The 15,263-nt window shown below is 33.2% G+C and overlaps 1 protein-coding gene across 6 annotated transcripts in view; it reads left to right on the forward strand.

Moving 5' to 3' along the window:
• Positions 1–15,263, forward strand: part of PPM1B (protein phosphatase, Mg2+/Mn2+ dependent 1B) — a 108,918-nt gene that overhangs the window by 70,250 nt on the left and 23,405 nt on the right. For 3 of the 6 annotated variants that reach the window (XM_070798579.1, XM_070798580.1, XM_019970079.2), the window contains exons 3-5: positions 474–591; positions 4,481–4,592; positions 4,982–5,039. In XM_070798579.1, coding sequence (XP_070654680.1) covers positions 474–591; positions 4,481–4,592; positions 4,982–5,039 — 288 coding nt within the window. The other 3 variants (XM_070798582.1, XM_019970078.2, XM_070798581.1) reach the window with 2 other exon arrangements.

The raw sequence follows: 15,263 nt of genomic DNA on the forward strand, positions 1-15,263 counted from the left end.
TTTCTCTGCTTGTTTAGTTTAGTGTCTTGGGTATCCTAATAATGCACAGTTTTCATCCATGTCAATTTAGTGAGTTTCAGTAGCATTGCTCCAATGCAGGTTAATTAGCTAGGGGGGAAAAATGCATATTTTCTTTGGAAGGATGCATTTTGGGCTTAAGTCACTTCGGGAATATGCAGTCTTGAGTGGGAAACAGAGTTTTTAGAAGATTTAATATGTATGAAGATACCTTCATTTCTCAAGTAGTGGAATGGACGTAGATAAGAAGAGGTGCATAGATTCAGAAATCATAAAATAATTACCATCTACCCATACCTAAGAGTCCTTGTTTCTTCAGGAAGTGCTTCAGATAGTTCTTTGAAAATGAATGTGTTGAAGGTGTACATTCTGGATGATTAAATAATTGCTTAAAGTAAATAATAGTTGATAGACTGTAGAAGTATAATTTTTATTTTCTTTTTTTTAATATACAGGGAAGTCGAGATAACATGAGTATTGTACTAGTTTGCTTTTCAAATGCTCCCAAGGTCTCAGATGAAGCAATGAGAAAAGACTCAGAGTTGGATAAGTACTTGGAATCACGGGTGGAAGGTAAGAAAGATGCTTTTTTTTTTTTTAAGAAGAAGCAAAAGTATTATTCCTTGTTTGTCAAATCTTTTAAAACTTCCTATAGATTTTGGACTAAAAATCCATTATTCAGGAATGAGAAAGGGGAAAACTAGTCTCTTTAACGTCAACATAATTTGCTAATTGTTTGGGTTTATATCTGTTGTTTACATATGTTCCACCTATTCTTTTCCCTTTTTTCTTCCCTTTTGGGTTAATCAGTATTTTCTATTTGAGTTAATCCCTGCATTTGCTCATTAGTTATACATTCTTTGAAATATTCATTTAGTGGTTACCTTGATAGAGAATACATTTTAGAGTCTATGGCAGGATCTCTGGTTTAATACTTTAGTTTTATATGTGCTACTTTTCAGATATAAAATTATTTTATATGAAGTTACACATGTCGGTCTTATTTATTTTGCCTCAATGTCATTCTTACAAAGTTCTTTCCTCAATTCAGGGTTACATTTTTTTTTTTTAACAAAATACAAAATTTTATTTTATATTTTTTAAACTATTTTATATTGGAGTAAAGTTGATTAACAATATTGTGATAGTTTCAGATACACAGCAGAGTGATTCACTTATACATGTATCTATTCTTTTTCAATTCTTTTCCCATTTTAAGTTGTTATATAATATTGAGTAGCAGGTTCAGGGTTACATATTGACCTATATTTTTTCCTAACACCTTATGGCTTGATCATTATTACTTTTCAATAGTAAATTTGAATGATATAATGATTATGGTGTGGTCAGCTTGTTGAATTTGGCCATGTTTTAGATGTATAGTAGCTATAGTAATTGGTAAAAGTTTTGAAATGCAAAGATTGGTGATTTCCAATGTGTAATTACCAAAAGAAAACTACATTCTTTTGCAGATTTGGTGGCGAGGGACTGATTCATCTTTTCTAGCTTTACAGTTGTCTGCACATCCTAAACATTTTTTTGTTGTTGGTCTGCAATTTCTTCAACCCTGAACTGTCAGTGAAGTTGTGTTTTCAGCGAAACGGAGAGATAAGGAACCTGTGAAAACACTTGGAAGACCATGTTGGAAGCATTCATTCCTGTTGATAATGTCATAATTATGAAGAGGAGCTGTTTATAGGAGTTTTTAGTAACATACATTTTCTGAAAGGTCGAGTGTATTGGGGTGGGAGGTTGCTGGCTCACATTTGTCAGAAGACGAGGAAGAGTTTCTTATTGTCCAATTTCCTTGTTGACAAAAAAGAAGCTAGATAGTTTTCATTTGGGGAAGAACTCTAAAATTTGGTCAATTACATGTTATATGATCTTGACCAACTTGCCTAATCTCTCTTAAGGCTCCAGTTTGTTTATTGTGAACTAAAGGTAAAAACACCAACCATACAGTTTGTTTTAAATAAATGAGATAACTTTGTTAAGTACTTGGTGATGTGCCTAGCACACAAGTCCGCAGCAAACTGTAGCTTTTATTAACTCTTCTGTAACAGCTAAATTTTAATTTCTTAAATGTGTGGTCAGTTCAGCTCAATGTGGGTTGTTAAAATTTAATATTAATTTTATTTTGTATGATTTTAAACTATCCAAAAGATACGTTATATGGCAGATATAACAAATATGTATTAATATGATGTGATCTTGGGGCCTGTGGTACACACTTGATTATAATCACTCAATTAAAAAGCTCTTTAAAATCCTTGAAAAAGCAGCCACTACAGATCAATATGCCTTGGTACCTAACTTCTTTTTTAGAAGCAGTTGTTCTTCAAGAGCACTGTATTTCTGTTAGGGTTTAAAGTCATGTAATTTGATATTAGAATTTTGAGGTGAAAGCGTTCTGGTATATTGGCAAGTCTGTGTATGTGTTTTTATTGGGTGTGCAGAGGAGAGGTATAATGTTAAATAGTCTTTAACCTAAATTGATTAGATATCTGGTGAATGCCTTCTGTATGTATTCATTACTTCAGCAGTCCTTGAGCATGTGAGTCACTGGGAAGGTAGCAGAAAACAAAGCAAATGTGTTCCTGATCTCATGGAGTTTATAATCTAGTGGAGACCAGTATGTGTGTGTGTGTATTTTTTTAATAGAAGAAAACAGAACAGTAGGCAGACAGTAGCAAGGAATATTGGTTGGGAAGGTCTTTTTGAGGAAAAACATTTAAGCAGATGACTGTATACGGGAAAGAGTGGCTATTTGGGGAAAGAACATTCCAGCAAAGGGAGCAATAAGAACTGAGGAGTGAATGTGCTTAGAGTGTATGGCTGGACTAGAAAGAGCTGGTAGAAAAGTGAAAGACTAGGAGAAATTGCTAACGAGCAGATCATGTACTACTCTGCAGACACAAATGAGGACTTTGGACTTTATTTAAATAGTGTTGGGAAGTCATGGAAGATGTTGAGTGCAAGAGTAACATGATCTGACTTTTTAAAGGACCTCTCTCTGTTGCTCCGTGAAGAAGAGATTGTAAAGAGAGACAGGAGAGAGGAAGCCAAGAGACCAGTTAGAAATCATGCGTTGAAGCAGGTGACAGGTGGTGGGGGAGGATTGGATTGCAGAGGTACCAGTGGTATGTGAAAGTTGGTTGGTGAAGTGCTAGACTGCAGTGGGTTTGGGTTAGGGGAGATTGTCCCTCATGCCACATACAACAATGTCTGGAGACAGATTTGGTCTCATAAAAGAGAGGGTGCCACTGACATCCAGTGAGTGAGGCCAGAATGTTCCTTAACATTCTGCAGTGCACAGGACAACCTTCACAGCAAAAAAATTGTCTAAAACATCTGTAGTGCTGAAGTTGAGAATTCTTGGACTATAGAGATAGAGTGTAAGGTAGAAAAACACAGTCCTGCCTTCATGAAGTTTACAGTCTGTAATCTAGTAAATATCATGTATAGTGGGAGTATCTAGCAACACTCCTATCCAGGCATGGGTCAGAGAAGGATCTGAGAAAGTTACACATGAGGTTGAAACATGAAGGTGAATACACTTTAACCATACAAAAGTGTTAGTTGAATAGGTTTAAAAAGTGTTTCAGACCAATTGGCAATATAGCTAGGGGTCGGGGCAGAGTTGAATAGGAGCAGAGTTGAATAAAAAGTTAAGGTCATGGTCCTTGTGAGGGATGCATGGTAAACCGTTTGGATTTAGCCTCTTGAGGGCTGCTTAGGACACTGCTTTGTTGCTGATTTAAAAGTAAGTTTGCCATTGTCTGATTTTTCAAGAAGTTTATTGTCTTGATACTGGCCAGATAAATCATGCCTTAAGAATCTGTTTTCTGGAAATTGTAAATATAAATGAAACATATAAATGTTTTATTTTGTTAGAGTATTAGCAAATTCTGAGATTTATTTTCCTTTTTTGTTTTAAATAAATTGTACCTGGTGAAAATAATAAAGCAATGGATTCATAAAGGCAAAAATAAATAGATTATAGAACATACTGTTTAGACAAAAACCTATAAAGCAAATTTTAATCTTCCCTTATAATCCTTATCCTTCCATTGCTTTTCTTTTCCTGTAATTATAGCATATAATATATGCTATATTATATTTATATATAATATATATATAAATATATATATATAATGTGTTTTCATATAAAAAAATGTTTCCATGTGGCTGTGCCTTGTTCATAGGGATCATTGTAGTGATTATAAGCCATTTCACTCCGTGGCTATTCTGAAGTTTTCTTAATTGTTCCTTTATTGGACATTTAATGTTCCAGTTTTTGCTTTTATGAATAATGCTAGAATGAGTATATATATGCAAGTAACTTTTTATCTTACCTTTTTTTGTTCCTTGTGTGATAGTATTGCTAAGTAGTACCTCTTGTTTCACTTTGTGAATTCTGAGTTATCACATTAATTCAGGAACTCTTCTTAAAAACCTGCAGAAATTATGGAGAAGTCTGGTGAGGAAGGGATGCCTGATCTTGCCCACGTCATGCGCATCTTGTCTGCAGAAAATATCCCAAATTTGCCTCCTGGGGGAGGTCTTGCTGGCAAGTAAGTAGAACAAAAAGAACTAATTTTGACTTCATTTATAATTAGTAATTAAATAATTTGGGGTTAGAAGTACATCAATTATCTAAAGATGAAATGGGTTGACAGTTCTTATACTAGAAAAGAACATTTAAATTTCATCCAAAAGATTTTCTTTTTAAGACATTATTTATTATATTCTTTGGGGCTGAGGATCCTTCTTCCCTTAGTAAATGAGAACAGATGGATTGTGCAGGATCAAATTCTGAGTGAAATGCAGAAACTGTTCTTGGCAGGTATTTATTGGGACAGTTAATTTTTGACTGTAGTCAAGATATATGAAGTATTATTTTAAATATGCAGAAGCTTAGTAACTATGTAATTTAATAAAACTAAAGCATAATTTTTTTTAGGCGCCATGTTATTGAAGCTGTTTATAGTAGGCTGAATCCACATAGAGAAAGTGATGGGGTAAGTTTTGTTTTATTTCTTAAGTATTTTAAATAATCTTATTATATAAACAGTGGCTATAAATATACATATACACAATGACTGCTTTTCATTTTAAAGAGTCAGTTAAAGTTTAAGGAGATGTATTGAAGTGGAAGATAGAGCTAAAGTTCTGTTTTGTAGATAGGTCTGTTGTCATTTAATGGGCATCAAATACCTTTTTGTGTGGGCTGTACTTATTTCTTCCCTGTGTGTCTTGCCTTTCCTTCTCCTTCTCCCTTAAATCTTAATTTTGAGGCAAACAAAGAATGTGCTTTTAAATGTGTCCATTTCTCCTCCAGCAGGCTGCTGCAATCACTGGAAGTTAGTGATCGTGATCAGACTAGACCTTTCAGACTCTTATTTTATAGACTAGACCTTTCAGTGCCTCTTTTGTGCCCAGTTGAACACCTGAGAATAATTGCATTCTAGCCTTCTTGTTGTGCTCTGGGTATACATGTTGAACTGGGATGACCATTTTTTGTTGTACTCTACTGTGCTTCATCAGAGCAAAACTCTTTGTCCCTTTGCCTTCCTTAGAAATACTGATCAACTGCTCCTCTGTAGGTTTTTAATTTTATTTTAATATTAGTACTAGGAGGCCAAACAGTAGCCTTTAAAAAAAAAAAAAAAACTGCCCTAAATTTCAAAGTTAGTAATTCAAATAACTGTCTTCTCATAGAGTTTTCAAGTTTTTGGACATCTAAAACTGAACAATTTAATTTTAACATGTATGCTTCAAAGATTTAGGAGAGCCAAACTTAGTACTAAAACTTATTGAGAGGAAATGGCCTCTATGCTCCAGCTCCTCTTGGCAGGTCTTGAGAGACCACTATTGGCCACTGGTAGTAATTATGTGTCATTTTAATTGCATTGTTTTCCAGGCTTCATTATTGCACAGCAGTATCATATAATTTGTTTTTTTCTTAGCAATAAAAGTTACATTGACTAAAAGGGAAATTTTTACAACTAATGCATTTTAGTTACCTGAATAAAATTATACTATATATTGCTAATAACAGAATTTATACCTGGGTTTAGAGCAGTGATTCTGAGACTTTCTTTTGTGTCAGGTACCTCTAAAGTATTCAGAATTGTGTCCAAAGCTGTGGAAATTAATTTAAGAATAAAGATAACGTCATTTGATGCATTTAGACAACTCCAAACCAAACAAGTGAGGATAGGATGTCAAGAAAGATGGTAGTAGTTGGGAGGTAAAGAGAGCCTTACCTCTTCAGCTAGATTATAGGTTCCACGTAGCAGCCACTACCAAGGTTGGAGGAACTAAGCCCTCAAGTAGTTACTGATTCATTATTAGCCACATAATTACTTTGTTCCCTCACATGTTTGAAAATGCAGCCCCAGTGTGTAATCTGAAAAATTATTTCATAATATACTTGCTAGGTTTCTTAGTCTCTCAAGAAAGTTCGCAGCTTTTATTCCAAACAAAAAAGTTTATAACCCAGAATTTCTGTTAAACATACACCAAGGATGAACAACAACAACGAAAGGATGAATTTTAAACTTTCTTTAAAAGTAGAAAATATGTATTATACATAGTAGCTATGTAAGCAGTGAATAAATAGGCAACAGAACCATGAAACTGAGGAGAGCTGCTCTGGATATAAAACTGGCCTTAAAGATGATTATTTGAATTGAAATTGAAAGTGTTAGTTGCCCAGTCATGTCCAACTCTTTCCAAGCGCACGGACTGCAGCCCACCAGTCTCTGTCCATGGAATTCTCCAGGCAAGAATACTAGGGTGGGTGCCCATTCCCTTCTCCAGAGGATCTTTCCAACCCAGGGATTAACCCAGATCTGCCACATTGCAGGCAGATTGTTTACTGTCTGAGCCACCAGGGAAGCCCTGGTGATTATTATATGATTATAAATCAAGGAAATGTATAGTTAATCACCTTTATATATAAACACTGATGATCCACCATGTAATGAATTGATGTGGGAGGAGATTATGAAACAAAAGGCAAGGTCCCCCATCCCTGCTTTGAATGCAGCCGGCAGTGTTGATACAAGCAGAGAAGTTAAGTAATAAAAAGGTTTCACGTCATTTACCAAAGAACAAAAAGAAACGCAAAATATAGACTGATTGCCATGTGAATTGTAGAGTGATTGCTTGGACAGTCAGATTTTTAGAGATAAGATTAGATTTGAAGAATGGTTTGAATGGCAGAAATTAAAAGAAGATTATAGTTAATGTGGATTGGGAGAGGCAAGAACAAAGTTTAAGCTATCTTTGAAAGAGCGGATGTCATTTTGGCTAGAGCAGGAAACTGCTATGGTGAAAAATAAGAATTCAAAATGCCAGAAGTATTTTTGAAGAGATTGGAGACACCTTTGACTTTATATTTCAGAGTGAGGAGCCACTGCGTGTTTACGGTGTGAGAATGGCAGACTCAAAGGAGTACCTGGCATTCTCATTTGTTAGAGACATATGCAGTGTTAGGTGGAAAACATGCTAGGGGTCAAGTAGTTGTGCATGACCACAGAGACACTTAAGTGTAAGCTCATTAGTAGGTAGATGTGTGAATTAGAGAAACTTCCTGTTTACTATAAAAACAGAATCCTATGTTGGGAAACATTACTTTACCCTTTCAGAATAATCACAACCTTAGAAAAATGTTGAACCATAATCAAAAGTGGAAGTATACTAAAAAATACAAAAGAAACAGAAAACTGAAGAAATGATAATGTTTGATTAAATTCTTAGGCCTTAACTTGAAGCACAGAAGTGCTCTATGAATGCTTCTCAGCTTGGTCAGATCTGTGCCAAGTGGAAGTTGCTGCCAGGAAGTACAGAGTGGCAGGGGCTGATACAGTTAACTTGCAGAATGGGCAAGACAGGAGGGTGCTAGAAAGACAGAAGAGGAGACAGTTGTATGGGAAGGAGGGGAGCTCATTTTAAAAATATTTTTTAAATAAAAATAATTATTCATTCAGATATTTAAAAATACAAATGCTAGTCACAGTAAATCAAAGATTATTTAGAATCCTAAAACATCTGCTTTATATCAAAGAGAATAGAATTGTTCTGCTATAAATGCTTACCAGCAGTACCAGAAATGGGTATTCATTCACTTTTCTTATATTAAAAAAAGTCTTTTGGTTAATAAAAGTATTTTTAAAAAACCTGAGTTGAATATAAGTCAGAATATATTTAAAATATATTCAGGAAAGTCATTATTTAGGGGAATTTTAAAGTGTTTTACTTAACTTTTTTTTTTCTGTTCAACTTTCTGGAATATGTTCAGTCTTCTTAATGTAAGCAATATTGATACTTTCCCAGCTTTAAAATCAGTATCTGGAAAAGAATCAAGCTTGAAATTTTAATAAAGGGGTGTGTGAATCCTCCAAAAGTTTTTGCAGATATATTTATGTGTATGCATAAATACTATTTAATGATTAGAGTATGTCTGATTTTCATTAGTTCCTCCAAGGAGTCTGTGACCCCCAAAAGAATAATAACCTAGGGGACCAGAAAAAGTAAAAAATTACATTTTGCTCTAAGTTATTGTTATATTACGTAGGGCTCTGTGATAACCCCCACTCTTTCTTCTTTTAAAATGCTAGTTTGTTTTTAATTCAAGTATAGTTGATTTACAGAGTTGTGTTAAAGTGTACAGCACAGTGATACACAGTTTTCAGTTTTTTCAGGTTCTTTTTCATTACAGGTTATTATAAGATATTGAATATAGTTCTCTGTGCTCTACAGTAGGTCCTTGTTGTTTATCTAAAAAATGCTAGTCTAGTTTTATAACTCTAATTTAAATTCTTTTGAGATCTGGGACTTCGTTCAATTTGTTTATGGCTGTTCCCCAGCTCCTTTAGCAGTGTCTGGTATATGTTGAGAGCTCAGTAAATATTAGTTAAATAAGGAACATTTCTGTTTCTTTCTCTATAGTTGTATGCTAAGATTATTTTTAAGTCATATATTTTAAAAACTAATTTGAGGTTGCTCATGAGTAAGAAAGTTTATTATTTGAGCTTTATATTTTTCACGCCAAAAGGTTAAGTTCTTCCCTCAAAGGAGACTTACAATACTTTTGAATTATTATACCAGTGATCAAATAGCTATATAAGTTGATGATTCTTAGGAACTTGTATTTTCCCAACTCCTACTTGTGCTAAGCCATATCTGCATAACTGTATCTACATACTATGTAGGTAACTCAGCATCCTTACTTTACAGAGAAGACTAAGAATTGGTGCAAAGGAGTAGCTTGCCCAGGCTGCAGAGCTAGATGAATTGAGTAGCTAGAATTGGAGCGTAAGTCAGAGTGCCTCCATCTGTTCCTTTTATACCTTTCCATGCAGCCTCTCTGATATTTAGAGGTTACATATGTGTCTATACCCCACCTCTCTCATGTAAGAAAAATCATTTCCAATTCTCATGTTTAGTTGTCTTAAAATATTCCATTTTTGATGAATAGTTTATAAACTTGTTGAGATTAAGCAGTCAAGCCCAGTATCTTATTAGTTATTTTTCATTTAAATACACACTTTTATTCTAATTTAAAAAATTTAAGGTATTTGGATTTTGAGAATGGAAGGAAAGAAAACTAAAGCCCCCCAAAATCTTCCTTTTCTGTTTTCACATTATTAAATTTTATAGACAAATCTTTTTAATTTTATTTCAAATAGATCAATTATATTTTTATATCACAGTTTTAGGACTTTGTGAATACTGTTTTTTTAATAAATTGTTTCTCATTTACTTTTTCACTTGTCAAAGCATTTTTTATGGGGAAGATCTACCTAAACTGTTTGAAAACACACTAACTTTAGTCACTTTTTTAAGGTGTCATTTGACATACTCCTCATAGCTTTGGTCTTTACCATTTTAAGTGACTCTTTAAAATTATTTCGGATTGACTGAAGTTTACACGATACTTGGAGATGATATATGATTTATTAGATTCTTTATTAGTCACTCTTAATTGTATCTCATGAAGTCATATTTGAGAATCTTCTTAAGATTATTTTTACCTGACAAGCAGGGATGAGGACTCCAAAAAAAAGAAAAAACCACACAGTAAATATCTGTACTAGCATTCCTTAAGTTTTCTCCACTATTGGAAGAGTTTCACTTATGGCAACTATGTTTTTAAAAAATTGCTGCAGATGAATTTTAGCTAATTAAATTCTATTTTTAAAATGTGCTTAGATTTCCCTACCCACCTTTTGCTGTCTTTTTTGATTTATCTATTTATCTGGGTCTTATTTAGTGTAAGGCAGTGTTTTCATAATGGGAAATTTGATTCTCAAGCTGAGTTAGTCTAGATGACAGTAAAACCTTAAAAACAGAATCTGAGGGAAGAGTCCTAAATCCCCATGTCTGTAATTGTCTTAAATTTATTTTGCAGACTAATTTAAACTGTCCCATCTAATATGATTTTTTTGTCCTGTAATTTCATTAATTTTTCTATTATAAGAAAATACATTATAGACTTCAATATGAAATAATTTGTGGTCCAACTCAACAATAATTTTAATTATTTATTTAGTAAGCATCTATTTACATGAGGCGCTTTACTCTGCAAAACTGTTACTGTAATGTAGTCAGAAGAACATTCAGAGGGACATTGATGTTGATTACACTTGTAGACAAATCTGAGCTCTGTCACTTCCTAGCATTGTCATCCTGACAAATAACTTAAATCTCTCTGTGCCTTAGTTTCTTCGCTTATAAAAACTAGAGTTACAGTATCTATTATAATAGAGTACCTACAAGGATTAAATGAAATTATGTATATTAAGTTCTTAGCACAAGCATTAATTTTTCATCCCTAGGTGGTTGGGAGGATACAGAAAGGAATAGAAATTATCTTTGTCTAAAAGATTTTATAGTGCAACTGGAGAGACTTGTCAACAGTTGCAAGGTGAAATGAATTGCTCTGATAGAGGTGTAAACCTGAGGTACCTTTTGTGTGAGTTCAGGTAAAGAAGGTGCAGATAAACAATAGATTCATTTTCTGATATTAATGAAAATCCATGACTGTTGTATAACAGTATTTTGAAACATCAGATGAAATGGAAAGGTTTCACCTATCTATGTCTAGCACAATAGGAAAATGTAATTTGCTATAATATAGAATGACTTAAATGTGGTCATTAACTCAAATTCTTTTCAATTGGCTATTGTAAATCCATTCCTATTGAATTTAGAGTTTGGGTTTTAGTGTGCTTTTTATAAAGCAACTACTTCTCTCTCCCCAGCTACCACTACTGTAGCCCTTCACAGAAATGTAGATGATTACTGTGATGATCTAGATGTCAGATGGAGTGTGAGATACATCCACGTATAACAGCTTTGATCCAACCTTATCAATCAGCTCAGGGAAGTAAGACGGTTTATCAGTCGTTCTCAACCTTTGCTGTGTATCAGAATCACCTTTCAGGCTTTAAGAAAATCATCCCAGCTCACTGAATCTGAATACCATGGCTTGGAGTTTGGCATCTGTATAATTTTAGAAACTCTACAGGTGATTCTAATGTGAAACCAGGGTTGAGTTCTCTATTGTCCACTTGATTTTGTTTCAGTGTCCAAGGGAGTTGTCAAAGGTAGTTGTTGGTTTGAGGGCTTTTTATTTGGAGGGCAGAGAGGAGTCTTATACCTTCCATTAAAAGTTCTTTGTGATACACTCTCAAATAGAAAATTTCCTTTTGGAAGACCTGATTAAAAATTGATAAGGTTTATGATCAGCAAGCATTTAACTCATTGTTCCATCTTAACCTTTCCTGAATGGATTCAAATTAGAAACTGTATTTAGGGAAATAATGTTTATTTAGTACGGAAAGAAAGGTAAATGGGGGGAGAAAAATCTTAAGAGACCGTATTTTTTTATGTTCTCTCCACACACTAAATCTTGCAAATTAAAAAAAAAAAGTTATTTTGATAGTTAATATGCTTGATGTAGAAAATTGGAGTAGTCAAAGCATCTGAAACTTCATCACCCATTATTATCATTTCTATATAGCTGTGTTTCCTTTCTTCCTAGGCATTTTACATGTAATATCCTAAAGAATATGGGCACACATATGCCTACACATAAAACATATGCTGTACACAGTATTATCTCTTGCTTTTACACTTAAAAAAAATACTCAAGTGCTCTCATGTTTCTAATAATAAGCATTGCCATTTACTATATGGCTATAGTCATATTACCTTTGTTGTAGAATTACGGAGTAACAACCTCCAAAGATGGTTAAGAGTTTGTATCAGATCTATATCAGTAGCCTTTTTGTATTTTATTTTCCCAACATTTTATGGTGAAAACTTCCAAACGTATAGAAAAATTGAAATGGTCATAGTGGACATCTTCATTTTACCATATTTGCTCTCTTTGCTCTATGTGTACATTCCTGGCCTTTTTTTTTTTTTTAACTGACTGAACTTTTGACAGCAAAGCGCTGATAAAATATTTTACCTCTAAATATTTTGGCACACAGCTCTTGAGAATGAGGACATTTGTTTACATAATCATAATTACTATATTATTATACCTAAGAAAATTGGTAATAAATTTAATATCATCTAATATAAAGTCCACATATTCTCAGTTGTCCATAGAAAGACTGTTAAAATTGTTACATGGTCTAGTCCAGTTGTTACCGGTCAAGCATGTTAAGCAAGCCTTTAACTAAGCTCCCAGTTTGTTTTTACCCTTAACACTGAAAATAAGTCTAAGCCAGCTTTTAATAGGATGTCCTATATTCTGGATCATATGATAGTTTCCTTGTGGTGTTTTTTCACATAATTCTGTGTTCCCTGTTTTCTTATTATATTGGGAATTAGCTTAATTAAACATTTTTTGGCAAGATCACAAGACATAGCTTTGTCCTCCCTAGCACATCATGTCAGGAGGCACATATAAGGTTGAGTTGTATCTGTCAGCGTATCAGTATGATCAGCTTGGATATTAGAGTTTGTTCTGCAAACAAGGTTAAGTAGCTACTATAGGAGAAATCTGTCAGTTTTACAAAATTCGGTAAAATATAAAAAAAATTGAGTAGTTTAATATTCATATTTTATTATAATGTTTAAAATGATTTTAATCTAGAGATTTTTAGTAAAATATTTGACGACAAAAAATAAGTAAAATTTTTATCCACAGAAATTTTACAATTCCCCCAAATTTAGTTTATATAATACTGCATTTTGTTTCTCTTCTCCTTCCTGTCATTCAGCAGAAATGAAGAAACTAATGTTCTAATGGCCTGCTTTCTGTCCTTTCCTATTGCTTTAAACACTAATTTCCTTTAGTTACTAAATAATTATAGCCTATTATTTTCTTTTGAAGTCAGTTGCTTTTAGGAGATGCTGTGTTGCTGTTGAATTTTGCTAGCAAGTAAATTTCAGATTACATTTATCAATGTAAAATAAGACGTTAATAGTTCATGATGCTCATTTGCTAAAAATAACTAGAGGTATTTCGATTGGAAATTTTTGTTAATTGACACAGTAACACTTGATTCTTAATGAAATGTTCTCATGCTTAGACTATATTACTCATGGTAGAGAAATGAGTGTTTTGCTGTGATATGTTGTGAAATACGTGTGATATCCTAGTTTGTCTACTGACACTGGGGTCTTGAATCTTAAAAAAAGGCCTCCGATGAAGCAGAGGAAAGTGGATCACAGGGGAAATTGGTGGAAGCTCTCAGGCAAATGAGAATTAATCATAGGGGAAACTACCGACAACTTCTGGAGGAGATGCTGACTAGTTACAGGCTAGCTAAAGTAGAGGGCGAAGAAAATCCTGCTGAACAAGCTGCTACAGCTGCTTCTTCGAACAGTGATGCTGGAAACACAGTGGCAATGCAGGAAAGCCATACTGAATCAAAAAGCGATCTTGCTGAATTAGACAGCTGTACCGAAGATGCAGGGACAAAGATGAGTGGTGAAAAGTTATGACTTTACTTTGTGGTAATACTTTTGTGATCTTTGATTTGATGGTTTTTTTCTTAGGAAGTATAATGTATGCATTTATATAACCATTTTGTTATTTGAAATCTTGGTAAACTAGTTTTATTATATTCATATATTATAGCCTTGTTTTTTCAGAAGGCCTTTGCATACATCTTTATCAGATAGTTTAAAATTGGCTATATTCTAGTACTTTGAATTTAATAAAATTACATGTCATTTCATATTGTATGCCAGAAATGAGGCTACCAGTTACTAAAGTCAGTAGTTAAATTCATACTAGGAAAGGATTAGAAATTACCGATTAGCAAGATTACTTTATACTGTGGAAAAAATTGTTAATGTAGAATTATACTGCTTCACATATTAGTACGTTCATAGTTAGCTTTGTAATGAATTTGTGTTTTCTTTAGTAATTTTAGTTCTTCAAAGAATGGCAGATGCTGTCCTGTAATTTCTTTTTTCAAGGATGATAATTTGTGTGTTCTTGGAATTGTTTATATTTTGCCTCTCTGTAGTTTTATTTTTCAGTAGTTCTGAGATTCCAGATGTGTGGTTATTTTTCCTTTTTCTGTATCCTTTATGAAACATCATTTTTGAAAAACCTATGTATTATTCATCCAGCTTTGGTTTGTATATTCTGTATAGCCTAACTACATACATCCAAATGTATGTCAACCAAGTGTTTAGAATGAAATTATAAATGTTTAAGTCCAAATAAAGCATGTGATGTGGAATAACCTATGCATGTTGTACTTATTTTTAATTTTTTTAAAAAACAACCAGGTTTGGTATATTGGAAAAATAATTTGAATTTCATTTGTATCTATATAAAACTTAGAAAACTTTTGGTTTGGTGCATTTTTCATTAATTAAAAAAATTTTGAGAAGTCTAGGTTACTCACAGTAAATCTGTTCTGTTTCTTAACCCCCTTGTGACACAAAATATTAATCTTTGGACAGTATGAACACATGTAAACATGTCAGAAGGTTGTCATGATGAGCTTTTTAAAGATTGCAAGACTGAGTTTTGCTAGAAGTGTTCATCAGAGATTAGTAATGCAAGAAGTATAAGATATTTTAAATAGTGGTGGCAGATATGAGCTTGACTTTGCTAAAATGAGTTTTTAAAATACAAACAACTAAGTCACATTAGAGTATTTTTTAAAACAATTGTGTATGTAGAACATTTTAACTTTGCTTTTTCATGTTTTATATTTATCATGTGTCTAAAGTTGCTTAAGGTACCATAAGTTGAA

The sequence above is a fragment of the Bos indicus genome, chromosome 11 (assembly GCF_029378745.1).
Source record: "Bos indicus isolate NIAB-ARS_2022 breed Sahiwal x Tharparkar chromosome 11, NIAB-ARS_B.indTharparkar_mat_pri_1.0, whole genome shotgun sequence".
NCBI lineage: Eukaryota > Metazoa > Chordata > Mammalia > Artiodactyla > Bovidae > Bos > Bos indicus.